Source organism: Narcine bancroftii, chromosome 11, assembly GCF_036971445.1.
Source record: "Narcine bancroftii isolate sNarBan1 chromosome 11, sNarBan1.hap1, whole genome shotgun sequence".
NCBI lineage: Eukaryota > Metazoa > Chordata > Chondrichthyes > Torpediniformes > Narcinidae > Narcine > Narcine bancroftii.
The window spans coordinates 91,059,023-91,084,773 of record NC_091479.1 but is presented as its reverse complement, the minus strand read 5'-3'; the positions used below and the strand labels follow the sequence as shown (position 1 = coordinate 91,084,773).

General features: G+C 41.8%; 1 protein-coding gene across 1 annotated transcript in view; it reads right to left on the bottom strand.

Annotated features, from left to right (window-relative positions):
* ptprq (protein tyrosine phosphatase receptor type Q) overlaps nt 1–25,751 on the bottom strand; it is a 152,531-nt gene that overhangs the window by 48,113 nt on the left and 78,667 nt on the right. Inside the window, exons 38-44 of the mRNA XM_069904020.1 lie at nt 25,275–25,416; nt 23,039–23,308; nt 19,437–19,769; nt 9,150–9,262; nt 4,010–4,196; nt 1,132–1,373; nt 315–384 (exon numbers count right to left, since the gene is read on the bottom strand). Coding sequence (XP_069760121.1) covers nt 315–384; nt 1,132–1,373; nt 4,010–4,196; nt 9,150–9,262; nt 19,437–19,769; nt 23,039–23,308; nt 25,275–25,416 — 1,357 coding nt within the window. The remainder of the gene's footprint in view (nt 1–314; nt 385–1,131; nt 1,374–4,009; nt 4,197–9,149; nt 9,263–19,436; nt 19,770–23,038; nt 23,309–25,274; nt 25,417–25,751) is intronic.

Genomic DNA, 25,751 nt, shown 5'->3' with positions numbered 1-25,751 from the left:
ATGTAACATCCTGATTCTCATTATGATCCTCTTCCTACTGCACTCGACATTGATGAATGCCGATTCATATTCTTGTGCGAATGCACATAACATGTGGGCACTGCAGCTAACATCTTCTTGGGCATATTGACAACACACCTAGTGTCTACAAAATGACACCAGAGATCTCAATTTCTTCAATAATGAAGTGTTTGGACACATTATTATTCAGTAAGTATCTTCCTATCATTCTCATTTCTGTTCTTTTACTACTTTCTCAGTTACAGTTGAGATGTTTCAGAAGCAAATGATTGCATAAATATCAGAAAGGTTACCTTTTACATCCATAGTCACCATCTGTTCTGATGTCCGAGGCCCAATACCAGCTCCATTTACTGCACTCACCTTGGAAAATAAGGAATGGCATTTCAGTAAACAGAAAAAAGGAAGTTCATTTCAGGCAGATAAATCTTAACTAATATCAAACACATTTGATATCTGGAATATGATCTCATTCAATATTATTGTCCTTGCCAAGTGTTACTTCATGAAATTGTCAAGAACCTTACCAATGTTCCCTCAAACAATTTGATATCCACCACATTCAAAAATTAATCTCAGATTTTAAAAAAAATCACATTGCTGAAGGATTTCAGAATTGTCAAATACATTTTATTTTTAGAAAACATTTTTAAAAAAAGAGCCTTTTATGCAAATGATATATAGCTCCCCCGTGATGAGGAGAAAATTCATCAATTCTGGAGCATCTTAAAAATTTACTCAATTGTTGGTTATAAGTGTAGTTTCATTTACAGTGGGGGAAAAAATAACCATGTTTTTGTATAGAGAGCAATTCTCTGTGGGGAAAACAAGTTTGCAATTCTCCAAGTATACCTTAAATGTTCTCCTATTCATTTATAACCCCTGGAAACAAAGGTCTGCTTTTACAAGGCAGTATAAACTATATCAATGTGTTTGGTGATCTGCACATCTGTAGCCTCACATCCCTCCACAAGACGATTGAGGCAATTTCCCAATGAAAAAGTGGCCCGCTAATGACCTCTTCAAAAATTAATTAAAAAGAATGAACATGTATGCCTTTCATAATATTCTGGTTAACCTAAAGAGTTAAGTGATAGGCCTGGTCCTTACCCATATGGTGTACGTGTTTCCACCTTTTAACCCTTCTATGATAGCAGTGAGCGATTGGTTGTTGTCCATAACCTTCAGATTATTTACTCTGAGTTCAGTGGTTTCCCCTTCTTTATGAATGACAGCCTGGTATCCGTGGATGTTACCATTTGGTGTGGATGGTGGCAGGAAAGATGCAAAGACTTTCGTCACCTCATCAGGTATCTTCTGAAGTGTAAAATTCTGTGGTGCATCTTCAGGCACTAAAACAAAAGGGGTTTGGTAAGTTATGTTGACAGCGAGAGATTGATCTGTTGAAATATTTGATTGGAATGTCTAATTTCCTGGCTTTACACTCCCGGTGAGGAGCATGGCCCAAATAGTTGAAATCCAGACAGATATAATCCACCAGCAAATATTTTAAATGTTTGGAAGCCATAGGACCTGAAGTTCATGTATGCACATATTATATATAATGTTCTTTGAGGAGAACAGGATGAATTATCCTTCATGCTAATTTCACAAATGCTGCAGTACTACTATCAATGTCGATTCAAATCTTATGTCCGTAGTGTAGCTCCAATCTACACTTTTGTTGCATGTGATTGTAATTAAGAGTATGTGATTGGTAAATATACCCTGCTTAGAACAAGTATATAGATAGAAATGTAAGAAAAGTTTGAGGCAACCCCAGCAACTTGAAAGAAAGACCATAAAGACATAGGAGCAGAAATCAGCCCATTGTGTCTGCCCCGTCATTTAATCATGAGCTGATCCATTTTCCTACTCAGCCCCACTGCCTGGCCTTCTCCTGATAACCACTGATGTCCTGGCTAATCAATAACCTATCAATCTCTGCCTTAAATTACTTGGCCTCCACAACCACCTGTGGCAACAAATCCCACAGATTCACCACCCTCTGGCTAAAGAAATTCCTCTGCCTCTCTGTTCTAAGCAGAGGCCTTCAAACTTGAATTGTGCCCTCTTATCCTAGATTCCCCTACCAAACAAATTTTCTCCATCTACTCTGTTCTTGCCTTTCAATATTCAACATGTTTCAATGAGATACTCCTCATTTTTCTAAATTTCAATGGATGCAGGCCAAAAGCTCTTTATATGATAACCCTTTCATTCCCAGAATCATCCTTGTGAACCTCCTCTGAACCCTCTCCAACATTAGTGCACCCTTTCTTAAATGAAGAGCCCTTTTTTTTGAGAGCAGAAAGAAATAATGCCACAGAATGGGAAACAGTATGAAAACAACACCTAAAAATGCCTCAAGATCCTTTATAATGGAAATCCCAAAAGTAAATATCAGCAAAGTGCCTCCAAAAATACTTGCAACATTCCCTAAAAGACGCTGTGGATTTCATTTGGGAATAGCCAAATCCCAACTTGTCTGACCCCAATTTGAGGACCAAGCATGTGGCAGTGGAAAATTTAGGTTTGGATCTGAATGGTGCCATTTGAGCTTTCTTTGTACAGGCCTGCTGCCTATCTCTATATACCAGGAATTAATATCACCCAAAAATAACTATATACATCAAAGCCCCATTATATCAACAGGACTGGCACTTGTTCCATTTTGATTCATTTTTGGCCTAGCAAAAATAAAAAGAGAAAATGGTAGAAACTTGTGAATAGCAAAAGTTATATTGGGCCGGGATGTTATTTTCAATTTAGACATTCAACAATGGTAACAGGCCCTTCTTGTCTGCAAGCCCATGCTGCCCAAGTATACCAATTGCCCTACAACCCCTGTACATTTTGAAGAGTGGAAGGAAACAGAGCACCTGTGGTCCCATGCAGGCATGGGGAGAATGTACAAACTCCTGACAGACTGTAGCATGTTCAAGTCTGGGTCGCTGGTGCTGTAATAGTGTTGCACTAACTACTTCACGAACCACCCCACCCAAATTTGCTGGTTTTTACACAGCTCCGCAACCACTTTGTCATCTCAACCTCTGCCTGCTACAGTTTTGCTCTTTCTGCTTTATCTCATTTTCTCCTTTTGTTTAATTTTTGAATTTTTTTTCAGTTCTGATTAACGTTTATTGAGGTGAAATATCAATTCTATTTCTCTATTCACAAATATCACTTGATCTGCTGAAGATTTTTAAGCATCTGCAGTAATTTTCTTTTGGCCACACTTTAGGACAGGGGTGGCCAAACTTACTTAATGCAAGAGCCACATATGATAAACTTTGGAGGTTTGAGAGCCGCAATCATGTGATCGCAAGCCACACCCACTAAAACTACCATTGTGAGCACCGGCTCATTTGATTCCTGTCTTAGCAATATACTTCCATGAGCCACACATTATACGTCAAAGAGCAACAGAGGTTTGGCCAACCCTGCTTTAGGCTGTACATCACTTTGAACCATGCCAATAAAAAAAAATGGCATGAAAGAAATCAGAAGCAAGAATGCAAAATTCTAGAATCACTCAATATCGGTGGAGAGAATGGACCAGGCAACATTTCAGGTATAATCCTATACCAGAACTCATAAATAAGGATGAATAATATAGAAAAAAATATTAAAGCAATGGTGAAGGAGGAAAACATAAAATAATTGCAAAAATCAGTGATAAACTGGAATAACATTTACACTACTTAAAAGAAAATTAAACAAATAAAATTTACATGGGATGACAATCGAGAAAATAGTAAGATATTTAAGTGACACTGATCCAGTTTTATTACTCAAATACCCTATGGGTTCGCACTTCTGCTGACCAAACATACTCTTCAGAATTAGTTTTGCTTTTATGCCCATCTATGTAGAAGAAACAGGACCGATAACTCAAAATTGTACATGGAAATACTATAAAATTCCTCATTCAAGATACCAGAAAATACCTTAAAGTACAACTTATGCCTAATGTAGGAAAACGTACGAGTTTCAAGGGTCCTAACGATGATTGGTTCACTGGCTTTGCCATGAATTCGGGCTTCTTCTTCTCTGCCCATAAATGCTACGACGATTATAGTGTATCTTGTGAATGGCTTTAAACCAGAGATCTCACAGGACTTGTTCTGTTTCCCCATTCTAACAATGGTCATATTGGTATCCCCACTATCTGTCTGTAAGGAATTAAAAATACATTGTTGATATATGGTGTTAAATCTTTGGATTCTCCACAGCACTTAAAACTGATGTACATCCAAGACTAAATATATACATATTATTGACACATTTTATCTGCTTTCAATTTCATGGTGGACTTGCAAAGATCAATGGTCAATGGGCGAGTCATGTACATTGCTGCCGACCTTGGAGGAGAGAAGATTTCCCCTTGTGTGATTTTTTTTTAAATTCCCCCCAGTGAGAAACTGTTGCTGCAAGCTAGCTCCAATCTTAAATGCCCAGGGTTGGCATAGAGGGAAAAGGTAAGGGATGGAATAGACAAAAATAAATACCACCTTTAAAAATGGTGGAAAACTTTGAGGGGACCAGGACACACCTTGTGACCCAGCTCACTGCCAACACTGTGAAAACACATTCAAAAATACTGAAACACATTCCAAAACCAGTAAAAATCATAGTGTTAAAAATATTAAACAAGTTAAAAAGCATTTAAAATGTATATGAATGCTTACAACATTTAGAAAATCCAAAAATACTAATACATGTTAATACCTTGGAATTTCTTTCATCCATTGAAATCAAATCCCTGTTCCAGGTTTAACCTGGTGCAGTAATAAAATCAGAAAATGGAGAAACACACAACAGATCAGGCAGCATCTGTGAAAAGAGAAAGAGAGTTAATTTTTCAGGTCAAAGACCCTTCATCGAAACTAGGATATTGAGAAAATTAATTAGTTTTACAATGCAGAGAGATTGCGGATGGATAAATGAAACAATAGGAATACCCCTGATAGAGTGAGTCTAGGGTTGCCAAGATGATCCCACTGTTTACAGAGCAATTTGGTTGCGAGTTTAATGAGTGTTGTTAGACAGAATGAAAATGAGGGGATGTGTTAAAGCTGTGAACTCCAGGCCTGAACTAGGTCCTGGAACCAAAAATAAAGGAGAAAGTTAGATGTGCCCATTAGATCAGGCATCTGTGGAGAGAGAAAAATCAGGTAAGTATTTCAGGTGGATAACTTTACTTCAGTTCTGATACAGACAGAAAAATCAAGTTATCTGAAATTGTTAAATGCTGAATACGAAGGCTGCAAATATAGCTGGATGAAAAATGAGTTTTGCTGTTCCTCAATATTTCAATTGGTCTCATTAAAACAATGCAGGAAGCCATATAAAGAGGTCAGAATGGAAATAGGATGGAGAATTAAAATGATAGGCAAGTGGAAGCCCAGGTCATGCATGTGACTGAATGGCACTGTTCTAAAAAGCAGACATTTTATCTGCTTTTGTTTCTCCAATATATATGAGACACCACATGGCAAGGATTTGAAGTTCAATTCAACCTCACCTAGATTCAGACAGGAGGGTGACCCGAGCTTGCACTTGTCTGCTTATTTTACTTCTCCATCCTTCTCCTATTCTGACCTATCCGTCTGAGGCATGCTGCTGAGAAACTTGAGGAGCATGACTTCATCTTCCATCTGGGCAGTTTGCAGCCTTCAGGTCGAAATGGCAAGTGCAACAATTTTAAATATTACAATTCCTCTGTTTGTATCAGACTTGATTAGTTCTTCTACAAGGTTATCCATCTAAAATATTAACTTATTTTTTTTCTCTCCCCCCCCCCCCACCCCCCCCAGACATTCTTTGACCTGATTGACCATTTCCAGCATTCTCCTTTTAGTTTTAGATATCAGCAATTACGCTGGCCTGCAGTCACAGCTTTTACTTGCCCTTTCCCCAACTACCCCCATTATTCTGTCAATCAGAGAGTTCTGTAAACATCAGGATCACCAGGGCAACCCTGGACTTCCTCAGAGATATTTCCTTTGGCCTATCCATTCTACTTCTGCCCTCTCTGAAATTTAAAACTAGATTGTTTTCTCACTTTCCCAGTTTTGATGAAGAGTCTTCAATCTGAATCAATTACTCAGTTTCGCTTTCCACGGGTGCTGTCTGACCTGCTGAGTGTTTTCAAAATATTCTGTTTTAATTTCACATTAGCAGTTTTTGTACTATCACAATGCAGGTTGCTCAAGTGAATTCATCAATACAGTGCTGTGATCCACTATCTGCCTGCTCTCAGGAAATCCTTTGAGAGCAGTCGCCGGGAAGTTGAGACTTGTACATCGCCAAATTTATTGGCACTTATGCAGTAAAATGCTATCAGTTACGCTTTGAAATGTCACCTATTTCTACCTTGACTGGCCCATATTTCACCAACCAATCTTCTTCATTGACCAGCCATGCTTAAAAATACTTAGTCTTTAATAATAATTTTGCTAATCTCAATTTTCAACCTTTTTTTAATGATAATTTTACTTATTTTAATCTTCATTAAGCATTTAATAAAGTGCATCCTTTGTGATAAATTGTCCAAGAAATTGAACTGATATACATTTAGGATTGCAAGTAATTTTCCATTTCAATTATTGTGGGGCATTCCTTAATGTTTACTTCATTTAGATCTTTGATCAGATCAGCTATTTACTCAATTCCATGCAAGCACAAATGCAATTGCTGAAACAGTTTGGCAGGTAAAGCTGTTTAATGGCATTTAATGGTACACTTTGGCAGATGTTCAACTAACTCCACAGAGCTCTAAGAATGAACTTAGGGATGCACTAAGCAGACTTTTGTTTCCATCATTGATATTCACAATGTTTTTTCTGGAAAAAAAATTACTAAAACCAATCATGGCAGTGAAACAGACTTTTGTTTCCATGTATTTCATCCAAAATTCACAAATATTGTCCTAATTTTAAAGGAATTACTTTAAATGAACTCGAAGCAGGAATGATTTGAGAAGTTGGCTCTCAGCAATGAAACAAACTCAGATAATTATAATGTTTTGCTTATTTTGGCATAGAAGTTGACCAGCATTCAAGTCGGCACCCATTTTTTTCAGCCTCATTTTAAGGATTTTATGGTATTTCCGGCATACAAGTTGACCCCAAGTTTCTGGACGTCCGAGTTGGCCCACTGACCGGCGTACAAGTCAAGCCCCAAAGCTCACGCAGATTTGTTGGAGGTGATTGCTATCATGAGGGGGGGGGGGGGTGTCCATTGACACAATATAACTCATGACAAAAGTATGAAGCAAGTTTTAAATTTAAAGCCTTCAAAATGACCAAGAAGCCCAACAACTGTGGTACTGAAAGAAAATTTGATGAATATGAGAAGTTGGTTAGAGATCGGAGGAAAGGAAGACTTTAAGAAAAATACCAAAAAGGCAACGTTGATTGAGAAAAGGAATACTTTGTTGGCCAGAGTTGGAAAATCACATTGCAGAATGGTTTTGTGAAGGGAGTCAAGATTGCTACATAGTCACCCGAAATAAAATAAGAACATTTGCACTGCTGCAGTAGGCTAATACAACTGTTTCATGAATAGGGCAATTCTGGTATTATGACAAAAAGATCCTCATCATAAAGTTGTAAGTTTTCATCAGTTTATTATACGTAATCAGCAGAAACACAAGTTTGCATTGGCAAATATCGAAAACATGGACGAAACCCACATGAATTTCATTTATGATTGGCAATAGAACAGTGGAATGGTAAGGTCTTAAAACTGTGCAAAGCAGAAGTACAGGCCATGAAAGGACCATATGTACTGTGGTGTTATTGTACATGGCTGACGGGACAAAATTAATCTTCAAAAGCAAAATTAAACCTAAAATTCCCTGTACATTTTCATGAAAAAGGATGGATGGATGAAAATGGTGTAAAACTATGAATAGACAATGTGTGGAACAGGCGGCCAGGTGGTTAATGCAAAGAAGGAAGTTTGCTGGTCTGGGATATGTTTCGTAGCCACTTAACTGAGAACACAAAGTAAGATTAGCACTACATAATACTTACATGGTGGTTATCCCGGGGGGTTTGATATCTATATTGCAACCTTTCGATTTCTGATTGAACAAGCCATTCAAAGACCATGTGTGCGAGGAATGGAATACATGGATGTTGAGTGCAGGAAAGTCATTTACAAAAGGAGGAGCATCACTTTATGCTGTGTAACTTTATGGTCAAGGCAAAAGACAAAGTAGAGACTGTGATAAAATCATTTTAAAAATGCAGTATCTCTGTGCAATTGATGGCACAGAAGATGATTTATCGTGGGACACTGACGACGAAGGTGAAACCGCCTTATCAGATAGACTAGGACCCATGTGATGACTGTTTAAGTAGGGAGAGTATGGATGTGCTTGCCACCATCTTTGTCTCAGACGATGACAGTGATTTTGAAGGGTTCTAATTGTTGTTGTTTTCAATAAAAATCTCAACAAAAATCTGTTCACAGTCGGGGTTTTTTTTTTGGTTTTTTCAGGGTCGACTTATACACTAAACCGTTTTTGTCATGGGTCGACTTGTATGCTGGATTGGCATGCATTGAATTTTGAGCTGAATTTAAAGTCTCAAAAGAATACCCGGTGTATAAGTAAACCCCCATTTTTTGAGAGATTTTTGGGGGGGGTTTCATGACTCAACTTATACCCTGAAATATACAGTAGCTAGAAAATGTTTTTTTTAAATCTTATTTTTTTTTAAACTTGGTGGCAATTTTCTGGGACTGTACATTAAGGGTCAATGAATTTGCTTCTTCAAAACCTTTCCAAAACTTGAAAATGAGTGGAAAGGAAGTGCAAAGTAAACCCCAGATATCTCTCCTTGTGAAAGGCTGGATGATAGTGGGGGAAGAAGATTCATTCCCCAACCTGATGACTGCATCAAACCCAGATGGACAGCAGTGTCATAACAGGCATCCTTAGCCTGAGTGCTAAAAAGGGGAAGAAAATAACAATTAATTAAAGGATATTAAGCTAAAAGTATAAAGATTCAGGGATTAAAACAAGTCGCATTATACAATACCAAGGTTTTAATTAAATATGACAGCTCATTTATGAATCAAAACTGCCAACTTTGTTAGTGGTGCAAACCTCTTACCAGTATTACATCAATAAGATAGGAAGGTGGATCTGCAGGTATGTCCCAAGCAACCTCAATGACATCATAGGATTTTACTGTAACGGTTACATTTCCTGGTGGGCCATCTGGATCTGCAGAATGAAATTATTTCTTCTCAAACAGTTTAAGCTTAACAATGTTGTGCAGTGCAAATACAACACACTCTCCACTCACACCAATCATGACTGGTTCAAGATTGCACTCTTGCCTGTCAATGTGGACATATATTTCACATTTAAAGTTAGGATTAGGGCAGCCCCCTAGCCTACATTGAATAGGATGACGATAGAGTATTATGAACTAATGATGTTGAAAACAGAATTTTAATCCATTACAAGATTACGCATGAATTGGTGGCAAAGAAAAGGGATTTCACTATAACTAAAAATTCATCAGAAACATTTCTCACATGTCTGTAACACTCCGGACTTCAAAACCCTCTTCCCTACCACAAGCTTAGGCAGCTTCCCAACAAGGATTGTGATTTATTGCCTTAAGGGAGGAAATGGCATTAGGTGAATAGAAGTGGACTGCATAAAAGGAAGAAAATGCCTCCTTCCCAGGAGAGGTTTAAGGTATGACTGCTTTATAAGAGCCAGACAGCCTTAGGACCTGTCTAAAAGGGATAATGTAAGGGATATTGTATGTATTGGCAGGTCCAAAGAACGTGCAGCAAATGAAGGGTGTGCTAATTGAGTCTGCAGCCTCATTTGCAGCAATATTATTGAAAGTTAGTCTTCCTTGCAGACAACAATGTGTCCCAGATATGTAATTAAAGGAGAAGCACTTGGTTATTTGCGATTCAACTGGTCTGTGGCTCTAGGGATCAGGGCAATATCCTGTCTAATGGGAGCTGTTAATTCTGGAAATGCAAAACCAGTGGTTCTTAACCTTTTCCTTTCCACTCACATACCACTTTAAGTAACCCCTATGTCATCAGTGGCTGTGATGAGTAAGGGATTGCTTAAGGTGGTATGTGACTGGGAAGAAAAAGGTTGAGAACCACTATGCCAGACTATCAAATTTTCTGAACTCTCATGTATCTCGAGAGTTCTCTCTATCATTATTCACCTAATGCTTGAACTCACTTTTAGATCAGTCTTAGACATTGTACAGTTGAATAAATTTTCCAGTGATTCCAAGTAAGTTCAATGAGGGCATGAGAAACAGAATCAGATATGTTTAAAGAATCACGGCCAACTGAATCAGGTGAGTTAAAAGAGAGTGTTGCATTTGGGGATCCAGTGACTGGAAGTAGGGAGTGGGAACAAGAGCCTCAGCAAGTGGGTGGGAAGCAAGGGAACCAAGGATCAAGAGAATGGACAGGGAGTGCTGCAAACATCACCTGCTGAGCCAGATGTCGAACCATCTGGATTTCTGATTAGTCCAATAGTGGAGAGATGGAATTTTGCTATGGCTAGCAGTTGAACATGACAGTAGTGCTCGAGCTAACAAACAGGCATGAATCATTTGGTACCATATCTCCTTAAAGGAAACAGACCACAGAACACAGCATAAATCATTTTTCAAAACTGACAACATTTAGATGTTCAATTTCTAATCTGAATGTAAATTTTCAAACACTGTAGGGAGCCTTTCCTTTTTGAATTACTTTTATAATCTTTGAATTTTTTTTATGAAGGTAGAATTAGCATTAGGTGAACAGAAGTGGATTAGGTAACAGGCAGAAACTGCCTCTGGATATTAATAAAAATATTGAAAAAAGATTGAAAGAGAAGTAAATGCATCTCCTTTAAACACATCCCTCAGAACACTACACACCTACAACTAAGTGCCCTGGATCATAGTCCAGAAATAAAGCCAGCACTGGCATTAATCTAGCAGCGAGCTGCCATGAGACAAGGCAATTTCAGTGGAATGAGCTTACTGTACATCCGAAGGAGTTAAACATCTCCAGCATTTCAGTTCATCATTTAGCTGTTTGAAATGGTTTGGAATATGTGTGTGGTGGCGCACTGTTAGCCAGAATCAGACACACAAGACAAAGACAATACAACAGTCTTAAATCCACAAAGACTTCCACAGAGCCAGGGTAGCTGTAGCTGAGTGAGTGAGCTTCGGGAGGCCGGTGCAGGACGGTGATTGACACCCAACCGGGTGGGGCTTGATCCCTTCAGGTCAACTGATTGACAGCCGTCCATGTGTTGTCCTGTCCTGCAGAAACAGAGGTTGCCCCCTGCAGTAGGACGGTGGTGTACCACCACATTCACCCACTTCTTTAAAATTGTCCCGGGGGGGGGGGGTAACAGGAATTGTAGCCCCTATACACATACAATATTTACAGCTTGAGATGGTCCGGCGGCTGCCAGGGTCTCTGTGGCCGTCGAAGGACAGGCTCCTGGTCACTGGTTGGAGGGGAAGTGGGGTGGGGGTGGCTGGCGGCAGGGGTCTGTGTGACTGGTGTGGTGCCACACGGAGGGGTGGCTGGGGTTGACATATGAGGGTCGTATTGGATGGGTGGGGGAGCAGGTTTGTTTCCCAGGGCTGAAGCGGGCCCCTGGTGGTCAAGGAGGTCCTGCATACCCCATAGTCGCCCGGGGATGGGGATGTATGCCCTGTCAGCGTTGTCCTGGGCTGGAGGATGGCGTGGTGTGGTGGGTGCTTCTGTTGGTGCCAGGTCCCTGATTGGAGATGGTGTCCTCCCTGCCACTGCCAAACCTAACATAGGCGTAGTTGTGGTTTGCATGTAGGAGGAAGACCTGCTCGACCAGGGCTTCGGCCTTGTGTGTCCGTACATGCTTACACAGGAGCACCGGTCCCAGGGACGTGAGCCATGCTGGGAGGGACATTCCAGTCGCCAACTTCCTGGGGAATGAGAATAGATGTTTGTGAGGAGTCTCATTGGCAGCCGTGCACAGCACCTGCCAGTACTCAACGGCCCACCCTTTTGACCTGAGAGCAGGAGGACTGCCTTCCAGACCACCCTGTTTTCACTTTCCACTTGCCCATTGCCTCTCGGGTTATAGCTCGTCGTGCAACTGGTTGCGATTTCCCTCACCGTCAGGTACTGGCGCAGCTCGTCAGTCATGAAACTAGACCCCCGGTCGCTGTGAAGATGTGAACATGGTGAAGATCTGCCCCAGGGCCCTGATGACGGTGGCCGTGGAGGTGTCCGGGCAAGGGATAGCGAAAGGGAAGTGTGAGTACTCGTCCACTACCGTGAGGAAGTAGACATTTCGGTTCGTGGAAGGTAGGGGCCCTTTGAAGTCCATGCTGAGACGCTTGAAAGGCCGAGTAGCCTTTACATCATGGTCCTGGGGTGAATGGAAGAAAGGGGGTTTACACTCCGCGCAGACTTGACAGGCCTCTGTCATGTCCCTGACATCCCTGATGGTGTACAGCAGGTTCTGGGACTTAATGAAGTGGTACAATCTGGTGACACCCGGATGGCAGAGGGACTCATGCAATGCCTGCAGCCTGTCGTCGTGCATAGACGTGCAGGTGCGAGAGAGGGCATCGGGGAAGTTGTTAAACTTCCCGGGGCGGTACTGGATGTCATAGCTGAAGGTTACCAGCTCGACTCTCCAGTGCAGGATCTTGTCGTTCTTGATCTTGTGGGTAGTGTTAAACATGAACGCCACGGCCTGCTGGTCTGTGAGGAGGGTGAATCTCCTGCTGGTCAGGTAGTGGCGCCAGTGGTGGACCGCTTCCACAGTCACCTGGGGCTCCTTTTCAATGGCAGAATGCCCTAGCTTGGAGCCATGGAGGATCCTGGAGAAGAAAGTGACTGGGCGCCCCTCTTGGTTGAGGGTAGCGGTGAGGGCTAACTCGGAGGCATCGCTCTCCACCTAGAAGGGGGAGTCCTCATCCACAGCTTGCATTGTGGCATCTGCAATGACTTGCCTGATACGGATGAAGGCTGACTGCACCTCGACTGGGAGGGGAAAAGTTTAGCTTGGGCCCGTGGGCGGACCTTGTCCAAGAAGCGAGGGACCCATTGTGAATAATAAGAGAAAATGCCGAGGCACCTGCGGAGGGTCTTTACTGTGGGGGGGGGGGGGTAAGTAACTCCATTAATGGACGCATCCTTTCTGGATCTGGGCCGACGACCCCATGGGCCATGATGTACCCCAGGATAGCGAGGCGGGTGGTGCTGAATACACACTTCTCCTCGTTGTAAGTGAGGTTCAGCTCCCTGGCCATCTGGAGTTATTTCTCCAGGTTAGCATCGTGGTCCTACTGGTCATGGCCACAGATGGTGAAGTTATCCAGATACGGGAACGTCGCCTTCAGCTTGTGCCAGTCTACCATGCGATCCATCTCCCGCTGAAAAACAGAAACCCTGTTCGTGACCCCAAAGGGAACTCGGCGGAACTGGTACAGGCGCCGGACCACCTCAAAGGCGGTGTAGGGCTTGTTCTTCGGGTGGATGGGGATTTGGTGATATGCCAAATTCAGGTCAATCATGGAGAAAACCCGGTAGTGGGCTATCTAGTTGACCATGTTGGCGATCCTCGGCAGGGGATAGGCATCCAGCTGGGTGTACCAGTTAATGGTCTGGCTGTAATCCACGACCATCCTCGGCTTACTTCCCCCTCTGACCACCAGGACTTAGGCTCTCCACGGGCTGTTACTGAGCTCTATGATACCTTCTGCCAGGAGTCGCTACACTTCTGCCTTGATGAGGTCTCTGTCTGTGGTACAATAGCACCTACGTCTGGCGGCGATTGGCTTGCAGCCTAGCACAAGACGTGGGAAGAGCACTGGAGGGGTGATGCGCAGTGTTGAGAGGCCGCAGGTTGGCTGGGGCTGGTAGGTTGGCGTACTGTGTAACGTGAGTGGAGGTTGGGGCCCCTTGATGGCAAGGGGGACATTCTGTAGGTGGTACTGGAAACCTAAGCCCAGGAGGACTAGGGTGCAGAATTTGGGCATGACCAGGATCCTAAACCCTGTGTAAGTCTCCCCTCCCATAGTTATAGTGGCTGAGCAGCGCCCGAGGGTACCAATAGTCTTATCCTTGGTGGCAAGGGCAATCGAGCAGGTGGTGGGGTGGACTTTTAATGTCAGGGAGTAGGCCACGCTTGGGTGAATGAAGCTCTCGATGTTGTCACTGTCGAACAGGCACTTCGTTACCTGCCCATTGACTTGCAGGTCCATCATAGAGCGCTCAAGGTCATGAGAGATGTCCCTGGTCACGTGGTGGTGGCCAGGACCATCTTGGAGTTGGAGTCGTCACTCTCCGGTTGTGCGCAGTGATTTATGGCATCCGAAGGCATGGGGAGTGTCAGTAGGGTGGCCTGGTCATCGCCTGTGTTGACCACGTCGACAATGGTCGTGGGGTACGGCGTGCAGTAGCCGATGGCATCCAGAGGCATGGGGAGCATTGATAGGGCAGCCTGGTCATCGCCCATGTTGACCACATTGACATCAGTTGAGGGGTGCAGCGAGTGGCAACCGTTGGCACCTGGAGGCATGGGGAGCATCGGTAGGATGGCCTGGTCACCTCCTGTAATGACCACATCATTCTCAACGTTGTCGGGGGCCCTCTGTATCGGCCATTGTCTGGCCCAAAATGGCAGTGGCACATGGGGGCCTGCTGCGTGGCTGGCCTCCTTCCCCAACTGTGTTTGTTGCACCAAGGGGTAGTGACGTCATTGTGGCCGGTGGCAATGACATCATTACATCAGCCGGAAGTGACATCACTGTAGTTCTCGGTGAGCGATGAGGGCGGGAGCCGGTCCAAGCTGCGACAGTCATTGGCAGGGCCGGATGTTGCTCTGTCGAGGTCGGGGAAGGCGGAAGTCGTAGTGGGGACAATGGTGTCGCCCGGCACGCGCACGATGGGTCCGCAGGGGAGGTCATAGAGGACCGCTGAGCTGCTGGCTGGTTTTGAGAGGCACACTTTAGCGAAGTGGCCTTTCTTGCCGCATCGGGAATAATACTGGTTCCTAGCCAGGCAGTTTTGGTGCAATTGTTGGTCTCACCCACACCAGGATTCAGAGTACTTACAGGGGCGCCAGGTGCCTGCCGCAGTGACGTTTTCCTCCCCAGCTTGGTCTGGGGCTGCAGTGTGAGAGGGCCATGAGGGAGCCTGCGGGATCCTGAAATTGAAGGCTTCGATGTGCAGGGCTGCTGCTTCCAGGGTTTGGACCACTTCCACTGTCTTGGTTAGGGCATAGATATTGTCTTCCATCAGCTTCTGCTGGATGTCCCTCGAGCATAGCCCTCGGAAGAAGGCATCCTGGATCAGCCACTTGACCTCCTTTGCACCTACCCCAGGTTCAGCCAGACACGGTCGGGCCAACTTTCGCAGGTGTCCCAGGGAAGACTCAGCCGTCTCCCCGGGTTGCTGGGCTCAGGTGTTGAGGAGGTACCTTGCACAGACCGCATTCATGGGGGGCTTATACAAGTTGTCGAGAGTGTCCATTGCGCTTTTGTATGTGGAGCAGCCTTTGGTTGCCTGGAAGGCATGGGGACCAAGCTCTTCTGATCTGAGTCCAGGGTGCCGCCTTCGTGTGCCTTGATGATTGCTTTGACTGCGTGCCGCCAGATCTCAAAGCGTGTCCGGGCTTCCGTGTGGCATGGGTCGACTTCGAGGCTCCCTGTGCTCAGGAGTTTTTCCATGGCAGCCATGGGAAAATTTTGTGGATTAAATTGTGGTGCGCTGTTAGCCAGAATCAGACACACACAAGGCAAAGACTGTACAACAGGCACAAAGGCTTCCACAGAGGCAGGTTGGCTGTAGCTGCAGTAACTCTGAGTGAGCTTCGGGAGGCCGGTGCAGGCTTATATCCCAGAGGATGATTCACACCCGACCAGGTGGGGCTTGATCCCTTCAGGCCAACTGATTGACAGCCGGCCAGGTGTTGTCCTGTCCCCTTACACTCCTGCAGGTACAGAGGTTTCCCCCTGCAGTAGGCTGGTGGTGTACCACCACAATGTGAATGGAATGACAAGTGCGAGAGTCAGGGATCAACAGTGCAAAGAAATGAATTGACGACTTTAATCCACTAATAATTGCATCACATTAGACAATGAACTTTATGTTATGCTTTGTTATAATAAAGAGGAAACAACAATGGTAGAAAGATAACACATGAAAGCTATAAAACTGTAATGACTGCTTGAAAAGCCATTAAAGGGTAAAAAGGCCTGTTTTACTGTCATATAATAAAATAGGTATTTGTTTGAGAGAGTATCCCGTTATTGAGTGAGAAGGAACAGATTGCAGTTTTCTTATTTAAAGAATGTTGCTGAATGAAATACATACGCATCCTGCTTCATGGATTAAGTTGAGCAGATTTCTAGAAATGTTTTAAATGTGTACAAGTTTTCAGAAAATTCCAGAAGAGAATACATTAATGAACTATGGAGAAAGTGCAAAAGATCAAGAACATTTCAGCATATTCTGAAGTCCATATTTTGCTAATTAATTTTGGACAGTTAGATTTTTTTTTAAAGATCAGTCCAAGCTTTCAGGGCTTTCCAGGAACCTACAGCAGTGTTGTCTGTTATTTATGAGAATCAGGTTTATTGTCACAAATATGCGTCACAGAATTTGTTGTTCTGCAACTGCAAATTGTGCAAAATTACAATTCAATAAATACAAGATTTTAAACAATTAATAATTAGTACAAAAAAGTGAGGTAGTGTCCACAGGTTCATTGTCCATTCAGAAATCTGATGGTGGAGGGGCAGAAGCTGTTTTTGTAGCATTAGGTGTGCAACTTCAGGCTCCTGTACCTCCTTCCTGATGGTAGCAGTGAGAAAGGGGCATGGCCTGGGTGGTGAGGGTCCTTGATGATGATGAGGCTGCCTCTAAAAGATGAAGACTAATTCCCATAATGGCGCTGGCCATTTAAAATCCTCTATAGCCTTTTCCCATCCTGTGCGTTGGTATTTCCTTATCAGAGAGTGATGCAACCAATGAGAATGCTCTCCACAATGCACCTGGAGAAGTTTGCAAGTCTTTGGTGACAAACCAAATCTCCTCAAAACTCCTAATGAAATATAGCAACTGGTATGGCTTCTTCATGATTACATCAATACGATTGCCCCAGGATAGGTCTCAGAGGTGCTGACACCCAGGAATTTGAAGTTCCTTACCCTCTCCACTCTTGACCCCTTGATGAAGACTGGTTCATGTTCTCCTGAAGTCGACAATCAGCTCCTTAGTTTTGTTAATGTTGAGTGCAAGCTTGTTGTTGTGACACCACTCAACCAGCTGATCGATCTCACTCCTGTCCGCTCCCTCATTGCAGTTTGCGATTCTGCCGTGGTGTCATCAGCAAATTTGTAGAGGGCATTTGAACTGTGCCTCGCCACACAGCCATGGGCGTAGAGAGAGTAGAGCAGTGGGCTAAGTATATATCCTTGAGGTGCACCCGTGTCGATTGTCATTGAGGAGATGTTGTTGTTACCAAACTGCACTGACTGTAGTCTTTCGATGAGGAAATCAAGGATCCAGTTGCAGAGGCCCAGGTTTTGAAGCTTGTAGAACTGAGGGGATGATGTACATGCACCAAAACTCATTTACCATTTCAGAAAAACATCCTGCATGAATAACTGATGACAATAAATCACCTGGTTTCCGGCACATATGGAGATTGGTAGATGCTGGATAAGTGAAATTTCCAGTTGCTTGAGATTGTGTGTGGCATAGATTGGCGAACTAATAGAGAGCCGCACTAATTTTAAACTTCCATATTTTTTACCTATTTTTTTTTGCCAGTTGCATGATTTCTGGATTACAGGAGTTTTACTGTATTTGTCTAATAGGCAATACACAAAATTGCAGGTTATGCAGCAAAAGGTTATGTAACCAACAATTTGGTCCTGAGCCCTTCGTCAAGGTATGAGCAAAAACAGGCAGATGCCAGAATAAAAATTTAGGAGAAGGAACCGGGGTGGGGGTGGGGAGAGCACAGGTCAAAAGGCAAGAGGGCAGAGATGGATCAGGGTGGGAAGGAAGAAAAGAAAAATAGCTGAGAAGTGATGGGGGAGGGGGTGGTGAGCTGGAGGAAGGGATAGGAATCAGAAAGAAGAAACAGGAGGAGACTAATGGAAAATGGAGAAATCTATGTTAATCTCATCTGGTTGGAGATTGCCCAGATAGAATATTAGGTGTTGCTCCTCCAATTTGTGGGTGGCCTCGATTTGGAAGAGGCCATGGACCCATATCCACCTATAACCTTTAGCCTGTGCTCGTCCCCCTGCCCCTCCACCACCCATCAGCCTGCTTTCTGCTCATGCCTTGACGAAGGGAGTCAGTTTCGAAACATTGCTTGTACAACTTTGCCTCCTAATGGCGCTGCGGGACATGCTGACTTTCTCCAGCACTTTTGTGTTCTGGACTATAATCACAGTGCCTGTAGACTTCCCTGTTTAACTCCATTTCTCTAATCAGACACTCTTTATGATAACTTTGACTATATCTTGTTCAAACCCCAATGGCTGTCACAGTTTTATTTAAAGTAGTTTAAAATCAAGCTCAATGGTACTGCTGGAAAAGGACACTTCCATGTCTTCTCCTTGTAAATCTGAGTAATTTGGTGTGTAAAAATGATCTGTTCTCATTCTCTCATTCTCAGATAATATGTCCATTTCCTGTTCTGAGCACTGTTTCTATGCTTTCCACAGTAATGCATTTTCTGTAACTAATATCCATAATTTCCTGATTATCATGTTTCTATTGCCACGTTGGAATTTGAGTTGTTACAGAGGTCACAGGACGACTCTTTGTTTGGTTACAGAAGCTGGAGCTGGAGCAGGTTTGTGGGAAGGTATCATTTGTGACTCATCCTTGCAATAGATGTAGCAATTCCTTTAAAGGACAGACTGGGTCAGGCTAATAACCACTTAATGGAAATATTTAAACTGTTTCAATCAACATGTTTTTTTTTATATCAGCGTTACACACTTTTCTGTGCATGGAGCATTTATTAATGGATCTCATTCAAGTACAGTATTTTCAAATTAGGAGGTTCTTGTGTACAGGAGCACAGTATTCATCAAAACAAGTATGGACAGCCACTTTATATCAAGCATAACTGGCACTTTTTTGCTCTTGCTATGTTTTTCACATTCATCAGTATGAACACAAAACATGTTCCAAAGTCATGAGAAATAATTATTACAAGAGCTTGATCCTGAAAAATCAATTGTTTGCTCTGCGTAATGCTTTTGTAAGGTGACAAAGGGAAAAATTATATAATTGAAGAAATATATACAATTTCATTGCCTAACAAACCAACATCAGCGGTCATTTACTACCAACTTTTGACAATTAATTCAGTCTACACTTACCATCAAGAGTGGTCTTTGTTGAAATCCAATCTGAATAGTTGCTAAAACCAGCCTTTGTACCAGCAGAAACTCTAAATCTGTACCATCGAGATTTCTTTAATCCAGATACAATGGTCTCCATGGTGGTATTATCATTATAAATCTCATAATCTTCAGTATTCTCTGCTTCAATGCATTCTTGAGTTTCCCAGTCCATGCAAGTTGTGGAGCGTAATTGTAGGTTAATTCTGAAAAACTTTAAATGGCTAGGTACAAAATCTGTCTGTTTCCACCTCAAAATAACAAAAGTTGATTGAACACCAACTATCTCAAGATCTTTAGGAGCACTTGGAACTGAAAAATACAACAACATTAATCGTTACTCTTAGGGCTAAATGAATGTACTTCCAGCCTCTTAAGACCTGTATAATTTTCTTCCCTAAAGTCGTTTAATATAAATTCTATAAGATTCCAGTATGTGAGCCAAGCCTTTGTGCAATGGAGATTGATATTACTTTTTATTTACGCTTTTCTTACTCTTTTTATATAAATCTTTTATATAACTATATATTGTCATAATTATCTTTGTAGTGTTGGGGTTAAGAGGGAGGGGAGGGTGGGCAAGGGGAAGGGATTAAAATCTAACATTACTTTTAATCCCTTCATCTAAATCATTAATGTATAATGTAAATAGCTGCAGTCCCAGCACTGACCCTTGCAGTACCCCACTAGTCGCTGCCTGCTATTCTGAAAGGGACCCGTTAATCCCTACTCTTTGTTTCCTGTCTGCAAACCAATTTTCTATCCATGTCAGTACCCTATCCCCAATACCAATGTGCTGTAACTTTGCCCACTAATCTCCTATGTGGGACCTTATCAAGAGGCTTTCAGAAAGATGAGGTACACTGTATCCACAATCTCTCCTTTGTCCATTTTCATAGTTATATCCTCAAAGAATTCCAGAAGATTAGTCAAGCATGATTTCCATGCTGACTCAGACTGATTCTGATACTGCTATCCAAATATTCCACCATCTATCCCACCACTGATGTCAGGCTAATTGGTCTATATTTCCCTGTTTTCTCTCTCCCTCCTTTTTTAAAAAATAGCTACTCTCCAATTTTCAGGAACCGATCCTGAATCTATAGAACATTGGAAAATGATTACCAATGCGACTAGATTTCTAGAGCCTCCTCGAGTACCCTGGGATACAGACCATCAGGCCTTGGGGATTTATCAGCCTTCAGTCCCATCAGTCTTCCCAGCACCATTTTCTGCCTAATGTGAATTTCCTTCATTCCTCCATTACCCTAGGTCCTCTGTCCACTATTACATCTGGGAGATCGTTTGTGTTTTTCCTAGTGAAGACAGATCCAAAGTACCTGTTCAGCTCGTCTGCCATTTCCTTGTTCCCCATAATAATTTAACCCGTTTGTCTTCAAGGGCCCAACTTTGATTTTAACTAATTTTTTTCCTCTTCACATACCTAAAGAAGTTTTTACTGTCATCCTTTCTATTCCTGGCATGCTTACCTTCGTCCCTCATCTTTTCTCCCTGTATTGCCTTTTTAGTCATCTTCTGTTGCTCTTTAAAAGTTTCCCAATCCTCTGGCTTCCCGCTCATCTTTGCTATGTTACACTTCTTTTTTATTTTATACTGTCCTTGACTTCCCTTGTCAGCCACAGTCACCCCTACCCCCCTTTTAGAATCTTTCTTCCTCTTTGGAATGAGCTGATCCTTCACCTTCTGTGTTATTCCCAGAAATACCTGTCATTGATGTTCCACTGTCACCCCGGCTAGGGTATCTTTCCAGTCCACTTTGGCCAGCTCCTCCCTCATGGATCCATAGTCCCCTTTGTTCAACTGTAATATTGACACTTCCAATTTTCCCTTCTCCCTCTCAAACTATAGATTACAACTTATCCTATTATGGTCATTACCTCCCAATGTCTCCTTTACCTCAAGTTCCCTTATCAAATCTGGTTCATTACACAACACTAAATCCATGGTAGGCTCTAGTAAAAGCTGCTCTAAGAATCCATCTCGGAGGCACTCCACACACTCCCTCTCTTGGGGTCCAGTACCCACCTGATTTTCCCAGAATACCTACATGTTGAAATCCCCCTTAACAACTGTAGCATTACCTATGTAAGACACCTTTAGTTTACTATTTTTAGAAATTTTAACTGCAAAGTCCACAAGAGCTATATTCTTCACAGTAAATCTTTTTTGTAGAACATTATTTTAGTTCATTTACAGGGAACATCACTGTCAAGGCTGTAATTCTCAATCCTAATTGCTTTTGAGAAGGTCACCTCCTTGACCCACTGCAGCCCATCTGGTCAAGGTGTTCCACTAATCCTGCTGGGTAGGGAATTTCAGGATTTTGACTCAGCAATGAGGGTAAATCGCCACGTCATAATAGTATGGAAATTGAAGGGGAAATTGCAGCTAGTGACATCTCGTATGTTTCAAGTCCTTGTTTTTCAATGTGGTCAAGGTCATCTCTCTGCAAGATGCTATCAAGGATACCTCAGAAAGCTATTGCAAAGAATTTTGTAGATGGTATACACTGCAAACACCGTGTATTTGGGTTGGAGGAAAATAATATTTAAGTTGGTGGCTGAGTCCTCTCCATGCAGGGTGAAGAAGATTGCTCACCTTAGCTGACCTAATGCAGATGGGACTATAACTTAAATAAAAACACAAAGCTACATATGCCTTGATGAAGGGCTCAAGCCTGAAACATTGGTTCTGTATCTTCATCTTTGCTATATAAATTTCACTGTTTGACCTGCTGAGTTTCCCCAGCTTTGTGTTTTTTGACTTCAATCATGGGGGTCTGCAGACCTTTGTGTTTTACTCCACTCGGGACTATAACTTGTATAACCATGTGGAGCATACACTATTGAATCTCACAAAGGAGATTGTAAATGTACCAATTGGTGCATGGACATCCATGAGCACGAACAGGTAGGCTTTAAAAAGATTACTCCAGACAACTCCTGAAACCCATAAGTCATCCATTTACTACTATCGGGTCGAGCATTTTCTTGATCTGTTTCCTCAGCAACTACTTTGTCTTCCAAGCTGAATGTGAGACCCGACCACTACACCACCTGTGGTGTCTCTTCCACAAGATACCCTCTGTATCCTCTGGCTTCCTACTTAGAGCCTACATGTATTGTGCATGTAAAACAAGTAGATGGACCCTTTATCACAAAGAAAAAAAGATGTTAGATTTTATCTCATAATAAAAAATGACAGTGGAGGATTTAAATTGCTAATAATCCAGAAATACAGACTAATAATTTGGAGATGCAAGCTCAAATCCCAGAAGAACTGTGAGGGATCTTTAAGTTAATTAACTAAGCTTCTCTTATGCCTTTCAGAGAAGAAAACTGATGTCTTTAAATGATCTGGTCAACAGGTGATTACAAACCAAAATATGATTGATCCCTAACTTGGTTCAGAATAATAAACCCACATACTTTAACAATTAATTAAAACAAACACCAAACTTCAGCTAAATTAAATTACAATAACAAATGTAAACACACATTTGTTGCATATGGAAATTTCCAAGTATGAGCACTGTAGATTAAGTCTTATGAAATTCATACCTGCTTCTGCTAATGTAGTGATTGTACAGTTTTTGCTTTCCCCTTCGCCCAGGTTACTAGCAGCTGTTATACTGAACTGATAGGAGGTGTTTGATTGGAGTTCCATCAAAGTGTATGTACGATCACTGGGCAAGATTTTTCGAACATCATTTCCAAATACAAGTATATAATAAGTGATCATTCCATCTGATTTTAAGGGAGGATCCCACTCAATTATGACTGATTGCCAACTTGACGCATTGCATTGAAGATTTTGGACGGCGTCTGGAACTGTAAAAAAAACCCGTTGTGATCCCAATAAAAAAAGGAATATATTAACAAATTTTTATCTGCACAATGTTTCTGTTTTGCAACATTAAGTTCATTTACAAGTAAAGATGAAAGAATTTAATAGCCGTGTCATTGTAATGAGGGCAGGTCTTATTTTCTTTTCACAATGGGTTATGGTGAACAGACAGGGGAAAGCATATCCAAGGTCTAAATAAGTTGTGATTCTGTTGAATAAGCACACCCGAAATTCCCAATAGAATATGTGAACTGAAAAAGATTCCAGTCTTTCAATGACAATAGTGCTTTTCTGCAGCCATAAAAGAGGTCAATTAGGGAGTGCATAAATTTTAAATTTAAATATAGATATACAGCATGAACCCCTGTCATGGAACTACCCCAATTAACCTACAACCACGGTAGGTTTTGAAGAATGGCAAGAAACCGCAGAGGAAGGCATAGGGAGAATGTACCAACTCCTTACAGACAGTGTTGGACTTGAACCTGGGTCACTGGTGTTTCAATATCGCCATGCTAATCGCTACTAACCGTGCCACCCTAGATTTCCAAGAAGCTGTTATGATCTATTTATACCTTATCAATCAAATCCCCACACAGATCTTGACCAAGGGCAACAATAAATAATGTTGGATAAATGATAACTCATTCTATCCTAGCTCATGACAAGCTGTCAGTATCCTCACCAATCTACCATTGGAGAGGTTTAAGAACAATGACACAGAAACAAACTATGGTACAATAAATCACTGGAGTATTTAATTTGAGTTAAAGATGTCTTGGAGGGTCAAGTCACTATAGCATTTATCAGCAAGGTCCCAAGGATTAATGTCCACGTTGGTATTCAGTCTTAGGCCATAGAGTGTCGTTTGATTGTTACCATATATGCTGGCGTATAAGACAACTCTTGTATAAGTTGGCCCCCAAAGTTTTCACTTACAATGAAGGTTTTGAACTATACTCGCTGTGTAAGATTACCCCAAATCTGGCACTTACCACTGGAGTGATGCTGTCAAAATATTTTGAAAGAAAATTACCCAAAGGTTTAAATTTTATTAGTATATTTTAAAATAAACCACCATCAGTTCCTTTAACAGGCCATTTAACGTCTTTACAGAGCCAACGCCAGTCAGACTGGGAAGGTGGACTCCCTAGGGGAGAGCTTAGACCGCTGTCAGATTTTATACTTGGCATATAAGACTGGTTTTGAGGTAATGTTTTTAAGTTTCAAGTCAAAGCAGAAAGATCTAATGAGTTGGGTGGGGGAGGGAATGGCGAGTGGGTGGGCAAGATATCAAAAGGTTACCAAAGAGAGTAATATAAAGATGGCTACTGTTTCTATTATATTAGTGAAAGTTTCAGAAACACAATCCCAGCTACTGGCATTTGGAAGATACAAGTAGAATCAGAGAATACAACTGGCAAATTACAATAAATTGGAGACAAGTGCAAATAACTAAATAAAAGAATAAAAGGAATTCAGGAATTGTCCTGAAACATCTGACGATCAATCTGAAACAGAGCCAGTGACATGGTTAGCAAAGTAGTTAATGCAACGCTTTTACAGCGCCAGCGACCCGGATTTGAATCCAGTGCTGTATGTAAGGAGCTTGTACATTCTCCCCGTGTCTGTCTGGGTTTCTTCCAGTGCTCTGGTTAATTCCCACCTTTCAAAATGTACGGTCAATTGGATGTAATTAGGTGGCACGGGCTCATGGGGCCTGTTACTGTGCTCTATGTCTAACAAAAATATTGTAAATCAAATATTTTCTGAGGATTGCTTTTGTTAAAATCATTCAAATTAAAAGGCAAAATACCACTATGCTAATAATTTCAAACCTGGGTATAACGTCTAGTAACCACCAAGCTCAGCAATACCACCATGACTTCATGATGAAACAAATTGACAGACTTAAAACTACTTTTATTGAACATCAATAATGCAACAAACCTGATTCATTTACTGTGAAAATTACAGTATTACTAAACTGATCTCCATTTCCAACTTTGGTAAAAGCTGATACACTGATGTAATATTTATGCAATGATTCAAAGCCAGAGAGTGTTGCTTCATGAAGTAATCCTGATACATTCTTAAAACACAAGAGAAAAGAGTGAGATTTTTAAAATCGATATTTATGTCACTGAGTATTTTCACCTATAATATGTTCAAACAGAATTTGGTTCCAGAATATTACATTTTTTGGTGGACGAAGAAAATTGTTTGAGTGGAATAGAAAAATAACAGCTTGTATTATTTAATTATTATCCCTCAAAGGATTGCTTTATTAAGCATGTATTTTGGCATTTCTTTTAGTCAAATCAACAACTTCATATTTTGCATGAGAATCATTTCTGAAAATGTGGTTATATAAAGAAGAGGCAAAAAGCTATCATTCAAACTTGTTTTGAAATGGTTCAGAATGCT